Source organism: Rana temporaria, chromosome 9 (genome assembly GCF_905171775.1).
Source record: "Rana temporaria chromosome 9, aRanTem1.1, whole genome shotgun sequence".
Taxonomy (NCBI): Eukaryota; Metazoa; Chordata; class Amphibia; order Anura; family Ranidae; genus Rana; species Rana temporaria.
The window spans coordinates 160,870,030-160,895,594 of NC_053497.1; the positions used below are offsets into that span (position 1 = coordinate 160,870,030).

Here is a 25,565-nt window from a genome sequence, read left to right on the forward strand (position 1 = left end):
CCAATGATCACAGAAGCCGAACAGTTTGTCAAGTGGACTGTGTGGCTGGCGTGGCCCCCTTTGAGTCAGGGGAGCCTCTGGAGGATGTGCCGGATCAGGGAGTATCCCCCAGGTATGTAGTAGTTGAAGCCCTTTCTCCAGGCTGTGAATCACATGCGTTGCTCCATTTTTGTTAATCAGCAGGGAGGCTGGGTAACGCCATTTGAATTGAATTTTGTGATTGTGCAACCCTTTGGTGACTGGATTGAGTTGCCTCCGCAGTTGCAGGGTGAATTTGGATAGGTCAGCGTAAAGAGAGACCCCTTCGTATGGCCCTGGGTGTTGTGGATTATTCCTTGCTGTTATGAGGAGCCTTTCCTTTACATGAAAAAAGTGAACTCTCATTAGTACATCTCTGGGCACTGAGGCAGCAAGGTGTGATGGCTTTGCGATTCTGTGGATGCGATCCACAATCAGATCTCTAGGTGACGCATCAGGGAGGATTGTATGCATTAAATCTTTAGCATATCTAGGCAGGTCGATCGGAAGGATTGATTCAGGGATTCCTCTCAGCTTCACGTTGTTTCTCCTGGACCTGTCCTCTAAATCTGCTATTTTGCGTCTCATCCAGGACTTTTCATCTTTCACTTCATGCATTGAATCTATAAGCTCATTTACAGTCGAGGTACATTCCTCCATACTATCTTCCAAGTGGGATACTCCATTGTCCATAACATGCATGTCAGCCGACATTTTGGTGAATAAGGAGGACAGATCAGACATTAAAGATCCCTGCAGTGAGAGCAGCATGTCTTTTAAGGTAGTGTCCATGACTGGCTGGCCTGAGGTGGGGAAAGACGCCATTGAAGACTGTAAGGCCTGGTTAGATTTCAGAGGACTGAAGGCCTAGGGCTCAATTAGTGCGGAGTCCACTGGCTGGCTGTCTAGCTGCATTCGGGCTTTAGCCGGGCTGCCTGTGAGGGGATTATCACCCGCTCTAGTTGTGGGGGACAGCGGAGGGCTGTGTGTAGTGTTTTCCTCCGGAATCTCGTCAGGGAGATCCGTGTAGGCTGCTGGAGCCGCCGCCGCCATGTTTGGTCTGACTGACCTTGTGCTGTGGCGAGGAGAAGAATGCTGTCAGCTTCTGAGGCTACGGATCCGTCATCCTCTTTCTGGACATCGTTCCTCAGGGTGTCCGGGCGCTGAGGAGTGAGGATGGCTCTCGATGGCGTTGCTGTTAGGGCCTGTGTAGCGTCTCCTTCCCCCTCGGGCTGACGAGCTCTCTGTCTAGGCAGCCATCTCCGGCGCTGGCAGACCACGCCCCCAAATTAAGTAACATTAACAATGAAAACATTTTTTTTTTAAAGTGCCCCTGTCCCCGTGTGCTTGCACGCAGAAGTGAACGCATACATAAGTCTCGTCCACATATGAAAACAGTGTTCAAACCACTTGTGAGGTGTCACCGAGAGCAATAATTTTGGCCCTAGACCTCCTCTGTAACTCAAAACATGCAACCAGTAAAACATTTTAAAGTGTCGCCTATGGGGATTTTTAAGTACCGAAGTTTGGTGCCATTCCACGAGCGTGTGCAATTTTGAAGCTTGACATGTAAGGTATCTATTTATTCGGCGTAACTTCATCTTTCACATTATGAAAAAAAAATTGGCTAACTTTACAGTTTTTTTTTTTAAAGCATGAAACATTTTTTTTTCAAAAAAAAAAGTGTTTGAAAAATTGCTGCACAAATACCGTGCGAGATAAAATGAGCGGCATTGTATTCTTTAGGGTTTCTGAAAAAAAAAAACATATATAATGTTTGGGGGTTTTGTGTAATTTTCGAGCAAAGTGCCAGAATTGGCCTGGTTGTCAAGTGGTTAAACGAGTTAGTAAATTATAAAAGGAAAAAAAAAAACAGTGCTCCAAATAGTGCAACAATATGTAGCATTCATTTGTACATAAAAAGTGAAAAAGTGTCCATGTGTAAAATAGAACTCAATCTTAATAATGCAAAAAAAATAATTTTTTTTTTTTAAATAGTCCATAAGTGCAAAACATTACAATGAAGGAATGATCTGTGCAGAATGAAATTAAAGGGACCCATCACCAGCAGCACCCTCACACTCAAACTTCTTACCAGATGTCCAGGACCATAAATTATCATGGTTAAACAGGTAGTGGCAAGTTTATGCAGGAGGGCAACCGTCAATGGATCACAGAGCGTATAGGGGAGACTTACAATGAGAAAAAAAAAAAGGAAAACTTTCAGGGTAAAAGCCCATCATGATATAACAAGGATTTCTTTTAAAAAATGGCTACAATTACCTTCATACAAAACATAAAAGGCATTTGTTTTGTATAACAGGAGAGCAGCAGGCTGTCGACTTCAAACACTACAACTGGTAAGCGATCGGGCATGCGTGATGTCATCACTGCTAGGCCAGTCACTGATGCATTTAGTCATTAACAAAACATCTTCGGAGGATGGGCCGAGTGACAAAAATCACACATTGAGTTATATATATATGTACAGTAAAACCTTGGTTTGAGAGCGTTTTGCAAGACAAGCAAAACGTTTTAATACATTTTGTCTTGATCAACAAGCAATGTCTTGATAGAAGAGTAGTGTCATGTCACAACTGAGTATAAAAAAGAAGAGGAGTCTCTAAGTGTAGCAATAGGGTTACATTTAATGAAGGAACAACATTTAGCAATGTATTGCTACACTTAAAGGTGCCTCTCTTCTCTTTTATACCCTGTAAAAAAGTACTTTGGATTACACGCATGTTTCTTGAACGAATTATGCTCGCATATCACGTTTTTACTGTATATATATATATATATATATATATATATATATAGCCTATGTCTGCTCTGAAACTAATGATTATTAGTTACAAGTGAATGCACCTGAAATGAACATGATGTGCCCCAATGAGAGGCTAACAGAAGTGGGAAAAACCCCCCACAAAATAACACTTTGACAGTGGCATCTTGTGGAGTACAAATTGAACTACTCATATAAAGCCAGCAACTTGCTATATCTAGAAAAACACCAAATAGTACAAACAGTTCATCATACATATACAGTGAAACCTTGGTTTAAGAGCATAATTCGTTCCGGAAGCATGCTCTTAAACCAAATCACTCTTATATCAAAGCAAATTTAATCTTAGTGTATGAGTGTATGCTGATGATACAAATCTAAACAGGGCAACAACTTCACAACAAAATATAGCAACTTTAACAAAATACCTAGTTAAAATAGAGGGGCGGACACAGGGCCGTCTTACTGAGTGGGCACCCCTAGGCATGGCCCGAGGGCCCCAAGTTCGCCTGGGGCCCAATCAGGGCCGGACATGTCAAGCAGTGTCTGACCCCCCCTGCGGCTCCGGCTCTCTGCTCCGATATCATGATGCAGGCATGTACTGGTCATCAGGACGTTTTTTTTATGCAGAGTTAGGCAGCAAACCGTGGGGATTCGGGGAAGGTGGCCAGCGAGGAGGGGAGTTGGATGTAAAAGTCGAGGAGGGAGGGAGAACAGATCCACCCCCTCCCTGACAACCGAAAAGATGAACAGGAGCAAGGGCAGCCTCCCCCCGCGCTCCCAGAACTTGTATTCCTCCAACTTCTCTCTGTTCCAGGAACTGTGCGCCGTGCGGCCCGGGCCAGAGGACAGGCTGTCTGGGAGCCCGGAAGAAAGGAACTGCCAAGGAGCCACTGGAAGGAGCAGAGCAGCGAGAGCACCACCTGGATCTAGAGGGAGACTCTGCACTGCCACTGCATGGCCATAAGGGAACCGGCATCCTATACATACATGCCAGCTCACAGAGGGGGGTGAGCAGAGGAGGGACTGCAGGAAGGGACAGTGCTATGTGGTCTGTCTCAGCCCTCGATCCCCTCCGTCTCTCAGACCCTCCCCTCTGTCTCATTCACTCCCTCACTCTTAGGCTGCTTTCACACTGGGGCAGGCGCTGACGGTAAAACGTTGCTGTTTTTTTGACAGGGGACAGTGGCAAGTGACACGCTGAATATGGTGGCAGGGGACGGTGCCAATTGACATGCTGAATCTGGTGGCGGGTGACAGTGGGAAGTGACACGCTGAATCTGGAGGCAGGTGATGGTGGCAAGTGACACGCTAAATAGAGAGGCAGGTGACGGTGGCATGTGACATGCTGAATCTGGAGGCAAGTGACAGTGGCAAGTGACATGCTGAATCTGGAGGTAGGTGACAGTGGCAAGTGACACGCTGAATCTGGAAGCAGGTGACGGTGGCAAGTGACACGCTGAATCTGGTAGCAGGGGACAGTAGCAAGTGACTCTCTGTAAAGTAGGTGCGTAAATTGGGGAAAAATTGTAAGGGCCCTGTAGCATTACTTTGCCCAGGGGCCAATGATGCTATTAAGATGGCCCTGGTGGACAGCTATATAGCAAATGAGGTCCAGTGTAGGAAACTGTAAAGTAATACACTCAAGAGCTAAAAGTATCTATTTAAGTTAAAGGAGGAAAACTGAGGGAATCAAGGTTAGAAAAAGATCTTGGGTTCCTAGTAGATGACAGGCTTAGCAAGATCATGCAATGCCAAGCTGGAGCAAGGCCAGAAGACTATTAGCATGCATTTAAAAGGGTATTTTCTGAAGAGATAACACTACCACTTTAACTACCACTGGTTTGAACACATCTTAATTATCCTGTCCAGTTCTGGTCACCAATCCTAAGTTAGGATGTCCTTGAACTGGAGAGAGTCAAGAGAAGGGCATCAAAGCTTATGCTGAATGACCTCAGTTCTGAGGAACGTCTACAAACATTACATTTATTCTCCTTGGAGCAGCGACGCTTAAGGATATGAAAGTGATATAGAAATATTTAAGAGAAAACTTTATCAATATTTTACTTACGGTCAGTACTGGATATTTCCCAATAAAATAAATCATTAATGATATATTACAAAATCTTAACAATACAGTATAAACAATAAGTGGTCGACAATCATAGGACCTGAGCAACATTACAGCGCTGGTAATGAGAAATAAAATCATCTTAATAGGCAAGTATTTGCAGGATGCTTGGAGGTGACCCCCCCCAGAATAAAAGAAGGGTGGGATTTTTTTTTTATTTCAATATATTTTTATTATAATTTTAAAATTATACAGTAGTAGATAATAAGACAGTGCGGTACATCATACATGAGGTGAAATAGTATACATTTGCGAGTACAGAGATAAAAGCGCCAAGTAGATAAAATTAACATAGCAAATATTCGCACATATACGATAGAAAAACTCCTAGAAAATTGTAGAGTTAATTCAAAATTGTGACAATAACCGTAGATTTGGGGGACTCAATCCTCCCAAACACCCCCGAGGGGATTCATAGTGTCCGGGAGGTGTCCTCCACCTCAATGAGTAGTAACTATTCTATAAACAAATAAAGTGAAATAAATAAAGTGAAGTGAATCATGCCAAGTTATCATACCAGAAATTCCATGGAGCCCAGTGGATCGAGTATGTATGTAGAGAACCTAGGGATGATGCTAAAATCTTCTCATACACGTTATGAAGGTTGGTCAGGTCAATAGCATCGTTGGGAGATGGCGGCTTAGAGTCCTTCCACTTTCTCGTGATCGACATTCTAGCCACCAAGAGTAAGTGAGTCACAGTTCTCCAGAGATTGGCTGGGAATTTGTCAATTCCCAGAGATAGTGGTGCTAAGGCTGGGTCAGGTGTTAGCTGCGTCAAGTCAAGTCAGCTTTTACAGGAAAGGAGTCCAGTCTTGGACAGCTGGGAAGCATTTATGTTTGCTCTGGACTCTCACATTCCTGTTTCTAAGAAAACCAGTGTTGCCAAGTCTGCTTTCTGCTCACGTGGCCTATGGGTATCCAGGGACAGGAATACCCTGTACAGATACGACACCAAGCCATCCCAGTATGTGCCAAGCTATGAAGCTCTAACCCCACAAAGCCTAGACGCTCCAGAGGATTTAACCCCACAAAGCCTAGACACTCCTGTGGATGTACACACACCTACCCTGGAAGATGTGGAACCCATGGAGATCAGAGGCCATCCGGTCCAAGCTATCTAAAGTTGAAAGAGAGCGGAGGAGAGGCTATGGCCTTTGTTTCTACTGTGGAAAAAGAGGGCACTTTATTTCTCTTTGCCCAACTCGCCCAAAGGTTCTTCAAGTGGGTACCATTAGGAGCCTTCCTGCTACCACTAAATCTCTGCCTGCTATCCAGCTTGAAGCTCCTGTGCCCCAGTCTGACATTCCAGTGACTACTGTCCAGTCCGATGTACCTGTTCAGCCTGTTGTGCCGGTACCTGCTGTTCTGCCTGATGTGCCAGCGCCTGTGTCAGCCGCCCAGTCTGCAGTTCCTTTATCTGCTGCCCTGATTGAAGTCCTGGTGCCAGTACCCCTTCTTAAAGTTCCGATGTTTGTGTCCCCAACTGTAGTCCCAGTAAAAAGCGTCCCCACTTAAAGTTCTGGTGCCTGTGATCCCGACTGAAGCTTTGGTGCCTATGTGTCCCTGACTGAAGTTTTGGTGCCTGTGTCCCCGAATGAAGTTCCGGTTCCTGTGTCCCCAAATGAAGTTCCGGTTCCTGTGTCCCCAAATGAAGTTCCGGTGCCTGTGTCCCCAACTGAAGTTCCGATGCCTGTGTCCCCAACTGAAGTTCCGATGCCTGTGTCCCCAACTGAAGTTCCGATGCCTGTGTCCCCAACTGAAGTTCCGATGCCTGTGAACCCAACTGAAATTCCGATGCATGTGTCCCCAACTGAAATTCCGATGCCTGTGTCCCCAACTGAAGTTCCGATGCCTGTGTCCCCAATTGAAGTTCCGATGCCTGTGTCCCCAATTGAAGTTCCGATGCCTGTGTCCCCAATTGAAGTTCCGATGCCTGTGTCCCCAATTGAAGTTCCAATGCCTGTGTCCCCAACTGAAGTTCCTGTGCCAGTGTTCTCGCTTGAAGTTCTACCACCTGACTGTATGTATGCCTTGATTGGCACCATGGTCCGTAAGCAAGATCTGGTAATGTTTAAAAAATCTTTGCAAGCGGCGAAGGCACCCCCTTACAAGAACTCCAAAATCTACAAAAAACTACATGAAAAATAAAGGGTCTTCTGGCGCTACTCTTGGTGCCATGTTTCCCCATGGGCTTAATGAGGACCATATGTATGGCATGGATGCCTATGGCAGAAGATTCCTCTTGTCTGACGACAAGGTGCTTGGCTACTCTGGTGAGGGTAGTTTGGGGATTATGCCTATGAGGAACCACCTGTCCATGCCCAGAGGGCGTTTCTAAGGGGAGAAACTGTCACGGTCCCTACCGTGCCAAGCAGATGGCCAGGTGGTTGCACCCCAAGTGGCTCTAGGTGGTATTGAACCCAAAACTGTCTGTTGTTGCTTCGGTTGCTTTACCTCTGAGCCACTCCTCAGTTCTCTATTCCGCCTGCTTTCCAACTAAGCATAGTTCTGCATGATGTGCTAAAGCCTTTTCTCTGACTCTCACCTTGCAATCAGTACCTATCACTCTTGGTTCAGCTGAGGCAAGTTACCTAATCAACTGGGTATAAAACCTTGCCTCACTCTGAGGGATTTGTCAGTTCATTGTCTTCATCATTGAAAAAGGCTCCTGTCTTCTAGTTGCAGTATTCCAAGACTGACCCCAGCTTCAGACCCTGGGTTGTTCTTAGTTTATCCTGACTTCTGGAATTCCTGCCTTCGGCTTTACCTCGACTATCCTTTGGCAAATTCCTGTCAAGCCCCCATGCACAGACTCACAGCCCAGGTAGTTCTTACCTTGTAACCATGGGCTGTGTGTATTTGCAAGGGTGAGCCCACATCTCTGCATTATGGACTCCAACCAAGGTAAGCCCTTACAAGGATGACATCATTTATCTTAGGGACTCTGAAAGGGACTGGCCGTCCTATGGCCGTGATTGGCCAAATGATGGGGAAAGCACAGGGTGGACTGGACATAAATAGTCATGTATCATAGGTTCAGCAGTGTTCCTACAGAATTGATATCCAAGGTGCTCCCCAATATACAGACTATATATCCTTCAAATGTGTATTGATGGCCTGGATACAAGGTGTTCAGTGTATTCAAACACTAACTAGCAAAGTGAGCACAACCTTCTGTGGCCAATAGTGTAATGACCGAGACTGGCTGCTGAGTGAGGGGGTGTTTATGTGAAGACTGCTGCAAGATATAGATTACAAATCTGACAGTTCATTCATCACACACCTGATCAGCCACCTACAGTAATGAAGTAGCTCAGCTCCGCTGTTCCAGTGAGTAACATGTGATGGTATAGTCCGAACGTTACCACATCCTGATAGATTCAGATGCTCTGTGAATTCCGCTGTATCAGTACTGGGCTAGTACCATATGTCAATTGCACTCTGGGTCAACCGGGTCCAAGGAATGGTGATTGATAAAGCAGAGAAATCCACAGCAGACGCCATTTAGATCGGGTGGCGGTATGAATCACCTTGCATTCCTAGTCCTTGTTAGAGCGGGGAATGCTGAGTGGCGTCACATGACTGTAGCAACGTCAACACGTTTCGCTAAGAAGAGTAGCATAGCTTCATCTGGATGAGGAGGGGCCAGCAGATACCTGTCTCTTATATCAAACAAGTTCATCATGGTAGAACCGCCCCTCCTAGAGAAATTTAAATCATGTGAACTTCTGTCTATTGTCATTTGTGCTCTCTAGGAAATTGCATAGAATAACTTGATTTCTGGGTGGTAGTATTTAATAAGGGATGTGATCAATACCCAAGTCTTCCTCCTTCCACATATGAATATCATGTACATTATTTTGAGGGTTTTAAAGAAGGAAAAAAAAAGAAATTACTAAAATAATGATAGTAAATAGAGGTACTTGAAGATATAAAGCTGCAGACAAATAGATATATATACATGAGGGGAAAATACATGAAAATATAAACACACACAACCAAAATGGGGGGGTTGAAGCAAGGGAGGGGAAGGAAAAAAGGACATTTTTTTAGGTGAGAAATTTAGAAGATTAGAAACCAAAGAAGAAATATAAAAAGAAGTACATTCCTTAGGTTTGAAGAAAAACCTGGTGGTTCAGCTCTGTATTGAGCCCAAAAAGGAGTAAGGGACTTCAACATATATATCCACCACTTCTACTTCTGGAGTAGGATATGGTTGAAGTCCCCCCTCGGCAGGGGCGGACTGACAACTCATGGGGCCCCCGGGCAACAGGAGATCAAGGGGCCCCGTGTCCCCGCCCACACTCAAGCCACACCCACACAAAGCCCCACCCCCAGCTTGCACTGCTTGGATGCCTCAATTCTGGGTTGAACTTGAGATAAACAGTGCACAGGGGGCAGCAGGGCAGAGCATATGGTAACCATGGCAAAGTATACAAGTCAGCAGGTCATAGCACAGGGGGTCAGGAGGGCACAGTATTTGTGTGTGGAGGGCAGGAGGGCACACTACATGGAGAGCAGCATGGCACATTATGGGGAACACCAGGGAACATTACAGGTTGGGGGGGGCACAGTAGGACACATTACATAGGTGGGCAGCAAGGAACATTATAGGGTACATTACAGGGGGAGGCAGAGGGGCACAGCATGGAACATTACATAGGGCAGGAGGGCGCATTATGGGGTACAGCAGAGTATATTTCATAGGGGCATGAGGGCACATTATGGGGTACAACAGAGCACATCATGGGGCAAATTACATGGGGAGAAGAGGGCCATGGGACACAGCAGGGCATATTACATGAGGTCACATTAAGGGGCACAGCAGAGCATATTAGGAGGGATAAAATCTCATATTATGGGGCACAGCAGGGCACATTATGAGGCATAGCAAGGCATATTACATGGGGGCAAGAGGATACATTATGGGGCACAGCAAGGGGTATTACATGGAGCAAAAGGGCACATATAGGGCACAGTATGGTGCACACAGAAGAGCACACTATGGGGCACTGAATGATGCATCAGGGGTCACACAGCAGGGCACATCATATGGCAAACAGCGGGGTACAGGGCACATCATGAGGCATACAGTAGGGCTCAGGACACATCACAAGGCCCACAGGAGGGAATTGGGCACACAATGGGGCACATATTAGGGCATGGGGCACACAGTAGGACACATCAAGGGGCACACCACAAGGGCACACAGTAGAGCACATCATGGGGCACACAGTAGGGCATATCACGGGGTACACAGTAAGTCATGGAACACATCACAGGGCACATCATGGGGGCAGGCAGTAGGGCATGGGGCAGACATCAGGGCATGGGGCACACATCAGAGCATGGGGTAGACAGCTGGGCATGGGCCAGACAGCAGGCCATGGGGCACAGAGCATGGTGTGGGGCACACATCGGGGCATGTGGGCATAGAGAAGGGCATGGGGGCACAGACCAGGGCATGTGGGCACAGGGCACACAGCAGGGCATAGGGGCAGACATCAGGGCATGGGGGCACAGAGCAGGGCATGGGGCACAAATCAGAGCATGGGGGCACAGCAGGGCATGGGGCAGAAAGCAGGGCATGGGGCAGACAGCAGCCATGGGGAACAGAGCAGGGTGTGGAGCATACATCGGGGTATGGGGGCACAGAGCAGGGCATGGGGGCACACAGCAGGGCATGGGGGCACACAGCAGGGCATGGGGGCACACAGCAGGGCATGGGGCACACATCGGAGCATGGGGGCACAGAGCAGGGCATGGGACAATAGAGCAGGGCATGGGGAAGACAACAGGGCATGGGGGCCGACAGCAGGACATGGGGGTACGAGGCAGGGCATAAGTAAACAGCAGGGCATGGGGGAAAAAATCAGGGCATGGGGGCAGACAGCAGGGCATGGGGGCAGACAGCAGGGCATGGGGGCAGACAGCAGGTAATGGGGGCACGGAGCAGGTCATAGGGTAGACAGCAGGGCATAGGGGCACAGAGCGGGTCAAGGGGGCACAGAGCAGGGCATGGGGTAGACATCAGAGCTTAGAGCTGACATCAGGGCATGGGGGCACAGAGCAGGGCATGGGGCAGACAGCAGGGCATGGGGGCCCAGAGCAGGGCATAGGGGCACACATCAGAGCATGGGGGCAAAAAGCAGGGCATGGGGCGGGCATGAGGGCAGACAGCAGGGCATGGGGGCAGACAGCAGGGCATGGGGTCACGGAGCAGGGCATATGGTAGACATCAGGGCATGGGGGCACACAGCACGGCATGGGGCAGACAGGGCATGGGGGTGGACATCAGGGCATAAGGTAGACAGCAGGGCATGGGGGGCACAGAGCAGGGCATGGGGGGCACAGAGCAGGGCAAGGAGGGACCGAGCATGGGGCAGACATCAGGGCATGGGGGCACAGAGCAGGGCATGGAGGCAGACAGCAGGGCATGGGGGAACACAGCAGGGCATGGGGGAACACATCAGAACATGGGGCAAAGAGCAGGGCATGAGGCACGGAGCAGGGCATAGGGTAGACAGCAGGGTACAGGGCAGACATCAGGTCATGGGGGCACAGAGTAGGGCATGGGCAGACATTAGGGCATGAGGTAGAGAGCAGGGCACAGGGGCAGACTACAGGGCATGGGGCAGAGAGCAGGGCATGGGCAGACTATATGGCAAGGGGCAGCATTCAGGGCTTTGGGGCACAGAGCAGCATACAAGCATTTTTTGCACTTTACTTCTAGTTCCTATATGCAGAGTAGCGCGGGAAGCGGCTGTAAACATACCTCTTGTAATGCACTCCTCCCCACGGGCCCCTCCTGTCCACTCCAGGTGCTTGCATTTGTCATCACCTCGGACGGACGAGAGAGGAGGGGCCGGCGGGGAGGAGGAGTGCATCACGAGAGGTATGTTTACAGCCGCTTCCCGCGCGGCAGTCTCTTAGTAGGGAGCAGTGATTTAGGACCGGTCTACCTGTCGGCTATCTGTGATTGACGGGTAGATCTAATTGGAAGCTGTCATGGGGCCCCCTACTGGCCATGGGCCCTCGGTCCGTGCCCAAAGTGCCCGATGGTCAGTCCGCCCCTGCCCCTCGGTAATTTGAGCATGTAGATCCCACTTTTCTTTTAGAACCTCAGTCTTCCCTTCATGACACAAGGCAAAATGTTTCACCAGGTTTTTTTCCCTGGGTCTTTTTCTGGATCTCCTTTTTAAATTTACCGTAGGTGTTCACCTATACTGACTTTCAGAGGTCTTTTTGTTTTGCCTATATAAATCTAGGGCTCAGGCAGGTAAACATATAGATTACCCTCGCTGTGGAGCAATTAATTAGATCTTTAACCTCATAGGTTGTCATTTGTCTCTTTGTGTCAAGGAATGTATCAGTCCTGTCCACAAAGGAGGAGATTTGACATTTATTGCAGGGGAACATTTCTTTACTTCGGGTGTATTCTAACAACCAGTTAGAACTCGGTTCCCTTACAAACTCAGAGTGTATTCAAATATCACTCAGATTTTTGACCCTTCGGGCTACCATCTTGGGACTCTGTCGGACAATGTCAGATAGCCTGGGGCTATTGGTTAATATTCCCCAGTGTTTTTCAAGTATTTTACACATTAAATTCCCATTAAGTACTTCCCTGTTAAAAAAAAAAAAATCCCATTGAGTACCATAGGATCGAGAGGGATCTGACTCACCTTCTCCGAAAATCTGCAATACAGGGTATGCAAGAAAATCTCATTGTAGATGAGAAAACAACATTCAAAGTCCAAAAAGAGGATGACAGTATAGTCATCAAAAATGCAGACTGGAGGGGGGTGTCAATAGTGTTTATGGACAGCAAGGCTTATAGGATTGAGTCTATTTGTCAGTTGTCTGACCCCACCACATATACACGTCTTAGAGGTGACCCCACACAATCATTCACCAAGGAACTATCATCACTATTAGAACATCCCATCAGACCCATCTTCCATCTTTTACCTAAAGTTCATAAAGGATGTAGTCCATTAACAGGCAGGCCAATTTTAGCTGAAATAGGCTTACTTAATGAACATTACAGCTACAGCCTTTAGTGGTTGCACTACCGGGTTATTTGAGGCACACTAAACCTCTCCTAATCAGACTCCGGGGATTTCTAATGGAATTGAGAGCAGTGTAATTTTTTATGTCTAAATACAGTGGCTATTTGCTCTATCAGGAGTTAATTTTACAGTGTTAATACTTACGCACAACTACTTCATGTTTGACGGCGACTGCAGAAATGTGGGGCCTCGATGAAAGCCGAATTCTCCCCCTCCCTCGCCAATCTCTATATGGGATGGTGGGAGAGGTCCCACATTTTTTCATATTATAGCCCCCCGTCGCACTGATACCTTCTTCTACTGTCGCTATATAGATGTCCTGCTATTCATAGCCTCGGATAGGGCTTGTAGCTTGGATAATTGGTTGTCATACTTAAACGACAACAATTTAAATCTAAGATTCACTGGCGATAGCAGTTTGACATCCATTAACTATTGGGATGTCCATTTAGAAGGTAGGTAAGGTGAAAACGAGAATTTTTAGGAAATCCATAACAGGCAACACGCTTTTACGTGCAGACTCGAGTTATCCGAAACATACCCTAAGAGGAATTCCCATAGGACAATTTTTGAGATTGAAAAGAATTTGCAGTGAGGATATGGATTATAGACATAAGGCAGAGGCTATGTTTAGACATTTCAAAGACAGGGGTTATCATAGTACTATCTTGCATAGAGCCATGAACATTCCGCCAAATACCCCATAAGAACATTTATTGAAAGATAAAATAAGCCATAGAAAAATTAAATCGTAAAAAGTAAAAAGTACTGATTTCACTCTACAAAACACAGTTTTCTCCACTACCTATAGTAGCGAGTACATGATAAAAAATAGTGTTTTGAAATATTTACCAATTTTATCCAATGACCCTATTTACGCATACATTTTGTCTAAAGGTGTAAAAAAAGTATCGTGCAGAGCCCCCACTTTGGGTAGGACCCTGTCACCTTGCTTATATACAAGTAGGCGCCCACAGCAGCATTGGTTGCAATTTAAAGGCACCTTCTGTTGTGGATCAAACAAGTGTCTGTGCTGTAAACATTAAAAGGGAGACACCATACAAGCAATGACAAATTTTCAAGAATTACATCTTTCATAAACTAACACTAAATACTTGGTATACATCATTACATGCAAGTCATGCTGCAGGCTGCATGATCAGTTTCAAGACCACATATAATGACATACACAAAGATTATAACACCGACATGGCCAGACACTAGAATAATATACATGAGAAAGATGGGTTTTATGTAAACATGAGCTTTATTGGATTATTTTTTTTAACACTAGTAGCTAGATTCAGAAAGAGTTAAGCCGGCGTATCAGTAGATACGGCGTCGTAACTCTGAATCTAAGCCGTCGTACATTTAAGTGTATTCTCAAATCGAGATACACTTAAATGTAGCTAAGATACGACGGCCTGCCCGTCGTATCTTAGCTGTCTAGTTCCGCCGGCCGCTAGGGGTGTGAACGCTGATTTACGCCTAGAATGTGTAAATCAGCGAGATATGCCTATTCACGAACGTACGCTTGCTCGTCGCAGTAAAGATACGCCGTTTACGTAAGGCGTTTTCAGGCGTAAAGTTAGGCCAACAAAAAGCTGGCCTAGCCAATGTTAAGTATGGACGTCGTTCCTGCGTCAAATTTTGAATATTTTACGTTGTTTGCGTAAGTCGTCCGTGAATGGGGCTGGACGTAATTTACGTTCATGTTGAAACCAATAAGTCCTTGCCGCGTACTTTGGAGCAATGCACACTGGGATATATCCACGGACGGCGCATGCGCCGTTCGGTAAAAACGTCAATCACGTCGGGTCACGATTAATTTAAATAAAACACGCCCCGTGTTCCTCATTTGAATTTGGCGTGCTTACGCCGGCCCATTTACACTATGCCGTCGTAACTTAGGAGGCAAGTGCTTTGTGAATACAGCACTTGCCTCTCTGACTTACGGCGGCGTAGCATAAATATGATACGCTACACCGACTGAAACATACGCCGCCCTACGTGAATCTAGCTATAGGATACCAGCGGGTATGAATTTTGCGTGGGATGTCACTTATCATTATGAGTGACGACACCCATGTTCATTACCAACTGCCTCTTCATCCTTTTCTTTCACTCTATGTACAATAACATTAGCCTCTCTAAGGGCCGGCTTGCGCTGCTGCGTGATGCAAAATTGTGTGCAATTTGCGCTGCCCTGCAGATATTATGGTTGGGATCGCATTCGGACTAAACTCGCACAGGACATCCATATAGAATCCGTGTCATACACACTGTTTCCTCTGCTGATATCTATTGTCCTTTAACCACCTGAGGCCCGCGCTATAGCCGAATGACGGCTACATCGCGGACCTGAAAATCCAACTGGACGTCAATTGACGTCCGCCCCTTTCCTCGTTCCCCGCGCGCGCTCCAGAGCGCGCAGCGGGGAAACTCTGTGCTGGCCGTGTCCCTTGGACACAGTCAATCACAGATCGCCGTGAACGGCCAATCGGAGTGGTCGTTTGGTAGGCGATCTGTGCGGCCAATGAGAGATGATCTCATATGTAAACATATGAGATCATCTCTCATTGCCGGCTCTCACAGAGACAGCGTGCTGTCAGGGAGAGAGGAGACCGATCTGTGTCTCTTGTACATAGGGACACAGATCGGTCACCTCCCCCAGTCACCCCCCTTCCCCCAGGGTACACATTTAACCCCTTCCTCACCCCTTTAGTGTTAACCCCTTCAATGCCAGTCACATTTATACAGTAATTAGTGCATATTTATAGCACTGATCGCAGTATAAATGTGAATGGTGCCAAAAATGTGTCAAAAGTGTTCGATGTGTCCGCCATAATGTCACAGTCCCAATAAAAATTGCAGATCGCCGCCATTACTAGTAAAAAAAATTTTTTTTAAAAAAATAATAATTCTGTCCCCTATTTTGTAGGTGCTATAACTTTTGCGAAAACCAGTCGCTTATTGCGATTGTTTTTTTTTGTTTTTTTACCAAAAATATGTAGAAGAATACGTATCGGCCAAGACTGAATTTATTTATTTATTTTTTTAAATTGGGATATTATAACAAGTAAAAAAATATTGTATTTTTTTTTCAAAATTGTCGAACTTTTTTGTTTATAGCGCAAAAAATAAAAACCGCAGAGGTGATCAAATACACCAAAATAAAGCTCTATTTGTGATTAAAAAAGGATGACAATTTTGTTTGGGAGCCATGTCGCATGACCGCACAATTGTCAGTTAAAGCGACGCAGTGCCGGAAGCTGAAATTTCACCTGGGCAGGAGGGGGGTATATGTGCCCAGTAAGCAAGTGGTTAATTAAGCCTCCATATGTTACTGTAATTTTGCGTTCTCATGTACACAGAGTACAGACCAAAAGTTTGGACACACCTTCTTATTCAAAGAGTTTTCTTTATTTTCATGACTATGAAAATTGTAGATTCACACTGAAGGCATCAAAACTATGAATTAACACATGTGGAATTATACATAACAAAAAAGTGTGAAACAACTGAAAATATATTTCATATTCTAGGTTCTTCAAAGTAGCCACCTTTTGCAGCAGACACATCTCTAGAACTGTTAAGAGGATACTGTGTGAATCAGGCCTTCATGGTAGAATATCTGCTAGGAAACCACTGCTAAAGAAAGGCAACAAGCAGAAGAGACTTGTTTGGGCTAAAGAAAACAAGGAATGGACATTAGACCAATGGAAATCTGTACTTTGGTCTGATGAGTCGTGAGATCTTTGGTTCCAACCCCTGTGTCTTTGTGCGATGCAGAAAAGGTAAACGGATGGACTCTACATGCCTGGTTCCCACCGTGAAGCATGGAGGAGGAGGTGTGATGGTGTGGGGGTGCTTTGCTGGTGACACTGTTGGGGATTTATTCAAAATTGAAGGCATACTGAACCAGCATGGCTACCACAGCATCTTGCAGCGGCATGCTTTTCCATCCGGTTTGCGTTTAGTTGGACCATCATTTATTTTTCAACAGGACAATGACCCCAAACACACCTCCAGGCTGTGTAAGGGCTATTTGACCAAGAAGGAGAGTGATGGGGTGCTGCGCCAGGTGACTACCTCTTGAAGCTCATCAAGAGTGTGCCAAGCAGTAATCAAAGCAAAAGGTGGCTACTTTGAAGAACCTAGAATATTAAATATATTTTATTTATTTTTATATTTAGTTTTGATGCCTTCAGTGTGAATCTACAATTTTCATAGTCATAAAAATAAAGAAAACTCTTTGAATGAGAAGGTGTGTCCAAACTTTTGGTCTGTACTGTACATATGCATTTTTTATCGTGCAATCATTTAAATATAAAAAAAAAAGTATCAAGACCTGGAGCTAAAAATAGTCCAAATGATAATACAGCGCTAAAATTGGTTAAATGTCCAACTACATATAAAGCATTTGAATGATGACGTTGCAACAGTAAATTCTAAAGTGATGAGTGCTTCTAGTAAATGGTCAGTGATGCATCCTACACCTGCTCCCAATCTTCACCACACGTGAGGAACTCTCCCCTTCAGGGCACAAACTCACCAGAAAGATGAATAATGTGGGCCTTATGCAATATCAAGAACTCTCACTTGAACATCTGTCAGCAATAGCATGGGCAGCTTGGGTTAAGCTCCATAGGAGTACATAAAAAACAAGAAAGCACTAAAAATAGTGTAATCCTGTTTTAATATGTAAAAGAACCCTTTAACCACTTGCCGTCGCCGCACCGTCGAAATACGTCCACAAGGTGGCTCTGCTGGGCGAGAGCACGTAATATGACGTCCTCTCTCCCAGCCGCCACTAGGGGCGCGCGCGCGCCGCCGGTGGGGCGCGCGCGCCCCCCGCTCGCCCCCGACTCCCGTGCGTGTGCCTGGCGGGCGCGATCGCCGCCGGGCACACGCGATCGCTCGGTACAGAGCGGGGAACGGGAGCTGTGTGTGTAAACACACAGCTCTCGTTCCTGTCAGCGGGGGAAATGCTGATCTTCGGTTCATACAATGTATGAACCGTGGATTAGTGTTTCCCCTAGTGAGGCCACCCCCCACAGTAAGAACACACCCATGCATACTTAACCCCTTCCCCGCCCCCTAGTGTTAACCCCTTCACTGCCAGTGGCATTTTTATAGTAATCCAATGCATTTTTATAGCACTGATCGCTATAAAAATGCCAATGGTCCCAAAAATTTGTCAAAAGTGTCCGAAGTGTCCGCCATAATGTCGCAGTACCGAAAAAAAAAAACGCTGATCGCCGCCATTACTAGTAAAAAAAATATAATAAAAATGACATAAAACTACCCCCTATTTTGTAAACGCTATAACTTTTGCGCAAACCAATCAATAAACGCTTATTGCGATTTTTTTTTACGAAAAATATGTAGAAGAAAACGTATCGGCCTAAACTGAGGAAAAAAAATGTTTTTTTATATATTTTTGGGGGATATTTATTACAGCAAAATGTAAAAAATATTCATTTTTTTCAAAATCGTTGCTCTATTTTTGTTTATAGCGCAAAAACTAAAAACCGCAGAGGTGATCAAATACCACCAAAAGAAAGCTCTATTTGTGGGAAAAAAAGGACGCCAATTTTGTTTGGGAGCCACGTCGCACGACCGCGCAATTGTCTGTTAAAGCAACAGAGTCCCGAATCGCAAAAAGTACTCTGGTCTTTGGGCAGCAATATGGTCGGGGGGGTAAGTGGTTAAACAATATTCCCCCGGCTCCAAATGCACATACAATTATTAATCAGCTGGTAATGAACATATAGTAAGGAATGTATTCACCGCTAACATCCGGTCCACAGAAGCGCCCGTGTTGCTGTACGCTGCGTTAGTTTCTTCCTGGTTTGGCGTTAGCTGGCCCAAACCAGGAAGGAACTCCAACGAGTAGCGATTTGGGCTTTATCGTTTAAATTAGCATCAAAGTGGCAACATTATGTGAGGCACAGCCTCGGCAGATCTGATATTGATTTAATCAGAACTGTGTCTCCATGTGTAGGGAGTATCCACTAATTCACCAGCTCTTTAATTATTTAATTAAGCCCACCTTGTTTTCTCTATAAAAATTGTACTGGCATGTGCATATAAATTCCTGTCTATTGCCTAAGAGTCAGCTATGAGTAAGCACCAGTAGTTACAGTGTGAAACATGTCAGCTGTTTATTGCATCTTTTTCTGTATGTTTTTTTAACCAATAAATAAATCGTTGTTGGAGTGTGGCCATCCGGATTGATTTCTATTCTATATGCTAATTTGCATACTTCGCCAGCACCATCATTTTGAGGAGAAGATTTTTTGTGACTCAGACACCTTGAGCGGGTTCTTTTCCCTGTTTGAGCACCATAGGATGTTATTAATCTCACTGGGCCTGGTTCTGTCTGTTTTTTACTTTCAGCACCGGTATATTGGGAGAGGAGACTCTCTCTACTCTGAATTGCTGCTCTGCTTTACAAACATGCTGTGGGAATATCCACGTTCATGGAGTTTCTCATCTCCTCATCTCCCTCCTTCCTCATATCAACTGTTTTTGTACAATTCCTTTTGATCCTAACAAATTGACCCACTGGAATACCATTTTTAAGCCAGGGAGGATGATGATTATCAGCCCTTAATAGTGTGTTGGCCGCAGTTTCTTTACAGAAGGTGCATGTGCAAAGTTTGCCATGCTCAATGGCAATCCAGAGATCAAGAAAGGATATTTGTGTGCTATCAAAGGTGTAAGACATATATTGTGGTCATTGCTAGTCTGCTGATCAATAAATGTATGCAGGTCAGCAATGTCACCTCTCCACACAACAAACATGTTGTCAATGTATCGTGACCATGTATGCACGTGGTCCAGGCAAAGCTGTATCCTGGCCTAGGCCAACAAGGCCTAGGCCATCACTTTGAATGGGGGCAGCACGAAAAGAGTCCCCGCCAGGTTGCGCTACACTGTTAGTGTAACGCAAGCTGCTTCAAATTTTGACTGTCCTATCATCCTGGACCACAAACCTTCCTCACTCTGTTAGATGGTTTCTGCTGCACCATTGGCATGGTTATATCTTCTTAGTCCTTTCCATAAAATTATCAGAAATTTGTGCTTAAAGTAGAACTATAGGCAACACTTTTTTTTAGAGTGGATAGAGGATAGAGTGTTATAGCCCCGGTCAGGTTTTTTACCATCCCTGTCCCATAGCAGAGTTTTACCTGCACTTCCTGCCCTATAGCCAAACGGAAGTGAGAGGAAATCAATGCAAATTAAGGGAATCCAATGCTCCCCCCAGGCCCTAAGAACTAGTGTCCCCACTCGAAAATTTCAGGGCAGATCTTAAACAGAAAGGGATGTGGCCTTGACAGGAAGGGATTGCGTCATATTTAAATTAGGGGGTGCACACGTTTAGCCAGGCCTAGGGCAGCACAAAACCTAAATACACTACTGGGTCCAGGTTCATTAGCGATATGAATACCCCCTCTTCCTCCAATAGGCCTAAATACACACAAGCATACACAGGACTAGGATTTATTTAGCTAAAACAAAAAAACCTCTGAAAGTCAGGATAGGTGATCTCCCCATCCACCTATGGGGAAATTAAAAAGGAAAAAGAAAGAGGTCCAGAAAAAGACCTGGCGAAACCCCTGGCAAAATATTTTGGCTTTTGTCATAAAGGGAAGACTATGGGTCTGAGAGCAAAGGGAAAATATGTGCTCAAATTACCGAGGGGGGACTTCAACCATATCCTACTCCAGAAGGAGAAATGGTGGATAGGTTGAAGTCCCTTGCTTTTTTATTTTCCTTCCATGTCCCCCTCTGATGTACAGCGACTGCACTTCCAAGTGCACTTTGCACTTGTAGTTCAAAATGGATTTGCCTTTAGTAAATAACTCCCAATGTCTTTTGGCACACCGACTTATGAAGGTCGGTGCTCCCAGTGACTGTGCGTGCAGCCTTGTGCTGCCATCTGTTGGAGTGTTAGAAGACTAGTCTCTAAACAATGTGATACCACCTCGTACAAAAAGAAAAAATGCACAAAGTGTAAAAAATACCTTCTGGTCTGAGCTTGCATATATAATAAGCCTCTGCATATTTGGGACCAGAAGGGAAACAAATGATGCAACATTCAAATAATACTGAACAACAAGTGTTTTTCTTTGTACTCCAAAAAGAAACACAAACTTAACTAAGAAATTAGGGGATGGAAGGGGTCTTAAAATCTGTTGGCTTGGTTTCCTGTAGAGGGACGAACCAATCAACTCATGTCTGGAAGACGATTGGAGAAAATGACCAATGCATTTTCTGTCGAATATCTCTAAAACTAAACAATCCTTTACTGCCCTGATTACTTCAAAATGCTCTGATCTATTAGCACTTTTGGAATGCTGGCAAGCAAAAGTGGACCACATTAGCATGCATTAAACAAAAACCTGTAACTTTTCCCCATTTAGAGAAAAGTGACAGATTATCTTGATAATCTTATTGTGCTACTGATATTCACCCCTCTATTCAGCTGTGGAGCCTTGGCACTACCAGTAATTCAAGCTGTGAGGGTCCACATGATCTTCTTACCTGCCTACTGCAATGTAATGCTCATTGCTGAAGAAGTAAACTAGCAGATTGGGGGGGGGTGTGACTGTTCGCTCGTTGTAAGCAGGAACACAGACCTTCAATGATGAATACATTAAAAACAAGAAAATGTCATTAAAGAGTTTAACACTGCTTTTATAAGTAACGCTCTCACCAGTGCATTTCTTTGTAAGTTTGATTCCTCTTGTGTAAAGCATCCCCATTGACTACGTCTCGATTACTGTTGGTCAGAACACCTCCAAAATCATAAGGACCTGCAATGATTCAGCAACAAGGAGCTTAAGCTTGAAATCTCCCCAACAGCAGCATGCAGTCTACAGAGAACCCTTGCAACTTACAATGTCAGGCAATTATCTTAAAGAATGCTATCTAATGGTTTTATTATATGGAAGCACTCTATTTATATAACATTTGCATTTTAAAGTGTTCCTTTCAACAAATCATACCAAAGTTGCTTATGCAGTCAACTGGAAGCTAGCCAGGTCTCAAGAAGCTAGAGACGGCATAAACCAAAACATTACTTTTTAACTTGTAGGCCAAATCATTGTGAAAAAAAAATATATATCACTAAAACAGCAGAAACACTGTATAAAAAGTTTTTGTGTTTCCTGTTTATAGATCATGCAGTTTATGCTAAACATGGCTGAAAATGACAGCTATCATTTAAGGGTCCTATAGACTAGAAGTCAGCTACTACGTTTTTTGGAAAATATCTTTCCCTGTTAGGATGTTCTGATACATTCATCAACATAACATTACAATTCCTACTTTTACTTTCCTCCGATGGGACTTTAAAGTGGATGTAAACCAGATTTCTGGAATTTGAGCTGAGCACATACTGTATATCTGCAGTGTTTTGTTATCTCTCTTTAAAGCCCTATGTCCCGTACCTGTCTCCTGTTCCGTTCTTCTGTTATCAGCCTGATAACTCCTGACGAGTTCTCATGCCATACACACGATCATTTTTCGGGTTGTAAAAAACAAAGTTTTTCAGGCTCTAGAAAAAACTATGTTTTTTCCAACCCGATCATTAAAACGTCCTTGCCTACACACGATCGTGAAAAATAAATGCTTTAGCAAAGCGCGGTGACGTTTACACTATAAAGGGGAAGTTCCATGCAGATGATGCCACCCTTTGGGCTGCTTTAGCTGATTTTGTGTTAGTAAAAGACGATTCACGCCTTTCTGCCTGTTACAGCGTGATGAATGTGCTTACTCCATTACGAACGGTAGTTTTACCAGAACAAGCGCTCCCATCTCATAACTTGCTTCTGAGCATGTGCACATTTTTCACGTCGTTAAAACCCACACACGACCATTTTTTACAACCCGAAAAATGACAAAGTTAAAAACGTTGTGGAAAAAAAGTCAAATTTTTTTTGGCCCGTTTTTCAGAACCCGAAAAATGCTCTGAAGCCCACACACGATTGTTTTTAATGACATTAAAAAAACGTTATTTTTTACAACCCGAAAAACGATTGTGTGTACGCGGCATCAGTCACATATGATTAAAGCAGCCACAGTTTTGTGTTGAGGAGGATGCTATAGATTAGCACTGAGCTGAATGATTCAACAACCAGAGCTGAAAGTCTCTACCTAGAGGGGAGGGGTGTGTGCCATTCCTCCAATCAGCTGCCTTGGCTGTATGTCCAGGCTTCACTGCAGTGTTAACCAGGAAGAGAAAATCTCCTAAGACGATGTGCGCCTTCCAAACAGTATATAAAGATGAAGACAGCAGATATACATGAGATTTGTTTCATCCTTGTGAATCATCTTAGGCTGTTTACTTTACTGGGTAAATGTGAGGGTTTACATCCACTTTAAGGGCAACAAAATCCAGGTTATAGTTAAAACAATTATTTTACATACAAAACAAGACAGTTCAGTTGAAATCAACAACAGATGACAAATACTATCAATAGGCTGAAAAGGTGTAAAAAATATTACACAGTAGCTATCCACAACAACCCAGACTGAATTCAGGACAAATAAATTCTGTCTTTTTTCTTCATGTTAGTTATTTTGCTAAGTAACCCAACAGCTTTCAAAGTATGTTTCTTCCTCAGGGGTAGGGGTATGCCACTCTGAAAACAAATGGGAAGCATATTAAACAAGCCCATAAATATTATTTAATGGTATAACACCACAAAGTGTAAAGGCTGAATATCTCTTCAATTTAAATAATGACTGTACACATGCAGTTTCATCAGCCATGTTTTAAAAGAACCAGATGTCTCATGTTTTGGATGTCATGGAGCGTGCCCCCTTTTCATATCCCACCATGGGCACACAAAGATCACACGGGCCAGCTGAGACCACTGCGATATGGGGTGATTAGACTCAGCCAGCCCCTTCACATAGATCCTTTGTAGACTTTGTAAGTGTCATAGTAAGTACTGAACCTTGCAAATACCTCATTCTTGCTGTTCATTCCGGCCGCGGTCACGTGAAACAGAGGAGAGCGATCATGTGACCAGACTGAAAGCATGGAGCTAATGAGGTATTTGCAGGCTTTGTTTTACAATGACAGTGACACACAGTGTTGGAAGAATCTATGAGAAGGCATCGATTTTGTTTTTTAACTTTAGTGTACGCTGGCAGTGCTGTCCCAGGAGACTGGGGGTCTCCTGGGAGTGCAATGTGCGGGGGGCTCTGTGTAATGTGCGGGGTCTGCATAGTGTAATTGCAGGGGTCTGTGTAATGTAAAGGGGTCCGAGTAATGTGTAGGGGGGGGACTTTGGAATGTAAAGGGGTCTGTGTAACGTGCAGGGGGATTTGGAATGTAAAGGGGTCTGTGGAAAGTTTTTTTCCTGAACTTCCCTCTTAAAATTAGGGGGCGTGTTATACGCTGATAAATACGGAATACAATTCCACACAAAGTTACGCACGTAGGGGTTTCAGCTGCACAACACTAACAACTGGAACATGGATTCCTCAGGTTTACTCCAGTTGTCACAGCACCTTGCTGTACAGGCCCCCAGATAGAGTTCTTCCAGCACCCTGGGCTCTCTCACATTTCTCAGGTAAAAAACAGGACTCCCACCAGTCCCCTCTGTGGACTCAGTAGTTATCTCAGCTTTCTCAGTTTCTCCAGACCCACATACAGTAGCTGTCCTGAATCTCCAAGTCCTGGGGGGAGGAAGTCCCTCCAATATAGAGTCTCATCTCCAGAGATCATCCCTCCTGGCTGGAGCACACCATTATCTTCACACACAGACTGTGTGTCCGAATAGCAGCAACTGCAACGTGAGCTGCACTGAGCTACTTTCAGATCTGGTGTCAAGGTCTGAACTTGCACCTGGGGCCTCTGCTGTGTCTGACAATGACTCTTCTCACTGAGCTACCGAGATGTTGGAGAGGACCCTATCTAATCCATTGGACATATTTGGAAAAAAAACAAGATGCACTAAATTCAAAATGGAATAAATCCTAAAGATCATGACACAAATGATTGTCCATGAATATTATAAAACATAATATTAGAAAAAATATAGAAATAAACGTAGTCTTTAGAAAAGCAACGTAGATCCTGTTCACCAGTGCAGTGAAAAGAAGAAATTAAAACAATCCACAGGTGTCGGTCATTCTTAATAGTGACAATCCAAAAGAAAGAGGTCCTCCACCATAAGAGTAGTGTGTCTGCTTACCAGAAATCTGGCGGTCTCTTAATTAAAAGAAGACCCCAGAAAGCGTATAGGTTAACACTGTGGTAGTTGGAATATAGATGGGCTGAGTCTGACATCTATCCCCGTCTCAAACCAGTGGATGGAAAACTGGGATAACGAATACCATGGAAAATATAGAAGGACCGCAATAGTGTGACACCATAGATAAAAATGTATTTAAAAGAAGACAAAAACACACTTACATGAATGCAGTGTAAACAAGGCATGTCAAATTGGAGCTCTGGCCGGAAGCAATCCAAAAACAACCCGTCCAATTGGTAGGAATAGTGCACTCAACGGGGGGTGATCCGATGCGACACA

General features: G+C 44.8%; 1 protein-coding gene across 2 annotated transcripts in view; it reads right to left on the reverse strand.

Moving 5' to 3' along the window:
• SCAI (suppressor of cancer cell invasion) overlaps positions 1 to 25,565 on the reverse strand; it is a 1,073,481-nt gene that overhangs the window by 282,826 nt on the left and 765,090 nt on the right. For both annotated transcript variants that reach the window (XM_040324877.1, XM_040324876.1), the window contains one exon: positions 21,734 to 21,833. In XM_040324877.1, coding sequence (XP_040180811.1) covers positions 21,734 to 21,833 — 100 coding nt within the window. The remainder of the gene's footprint in view (positions 1 to 21,733; positions 21,834 to 25,565) is intronic.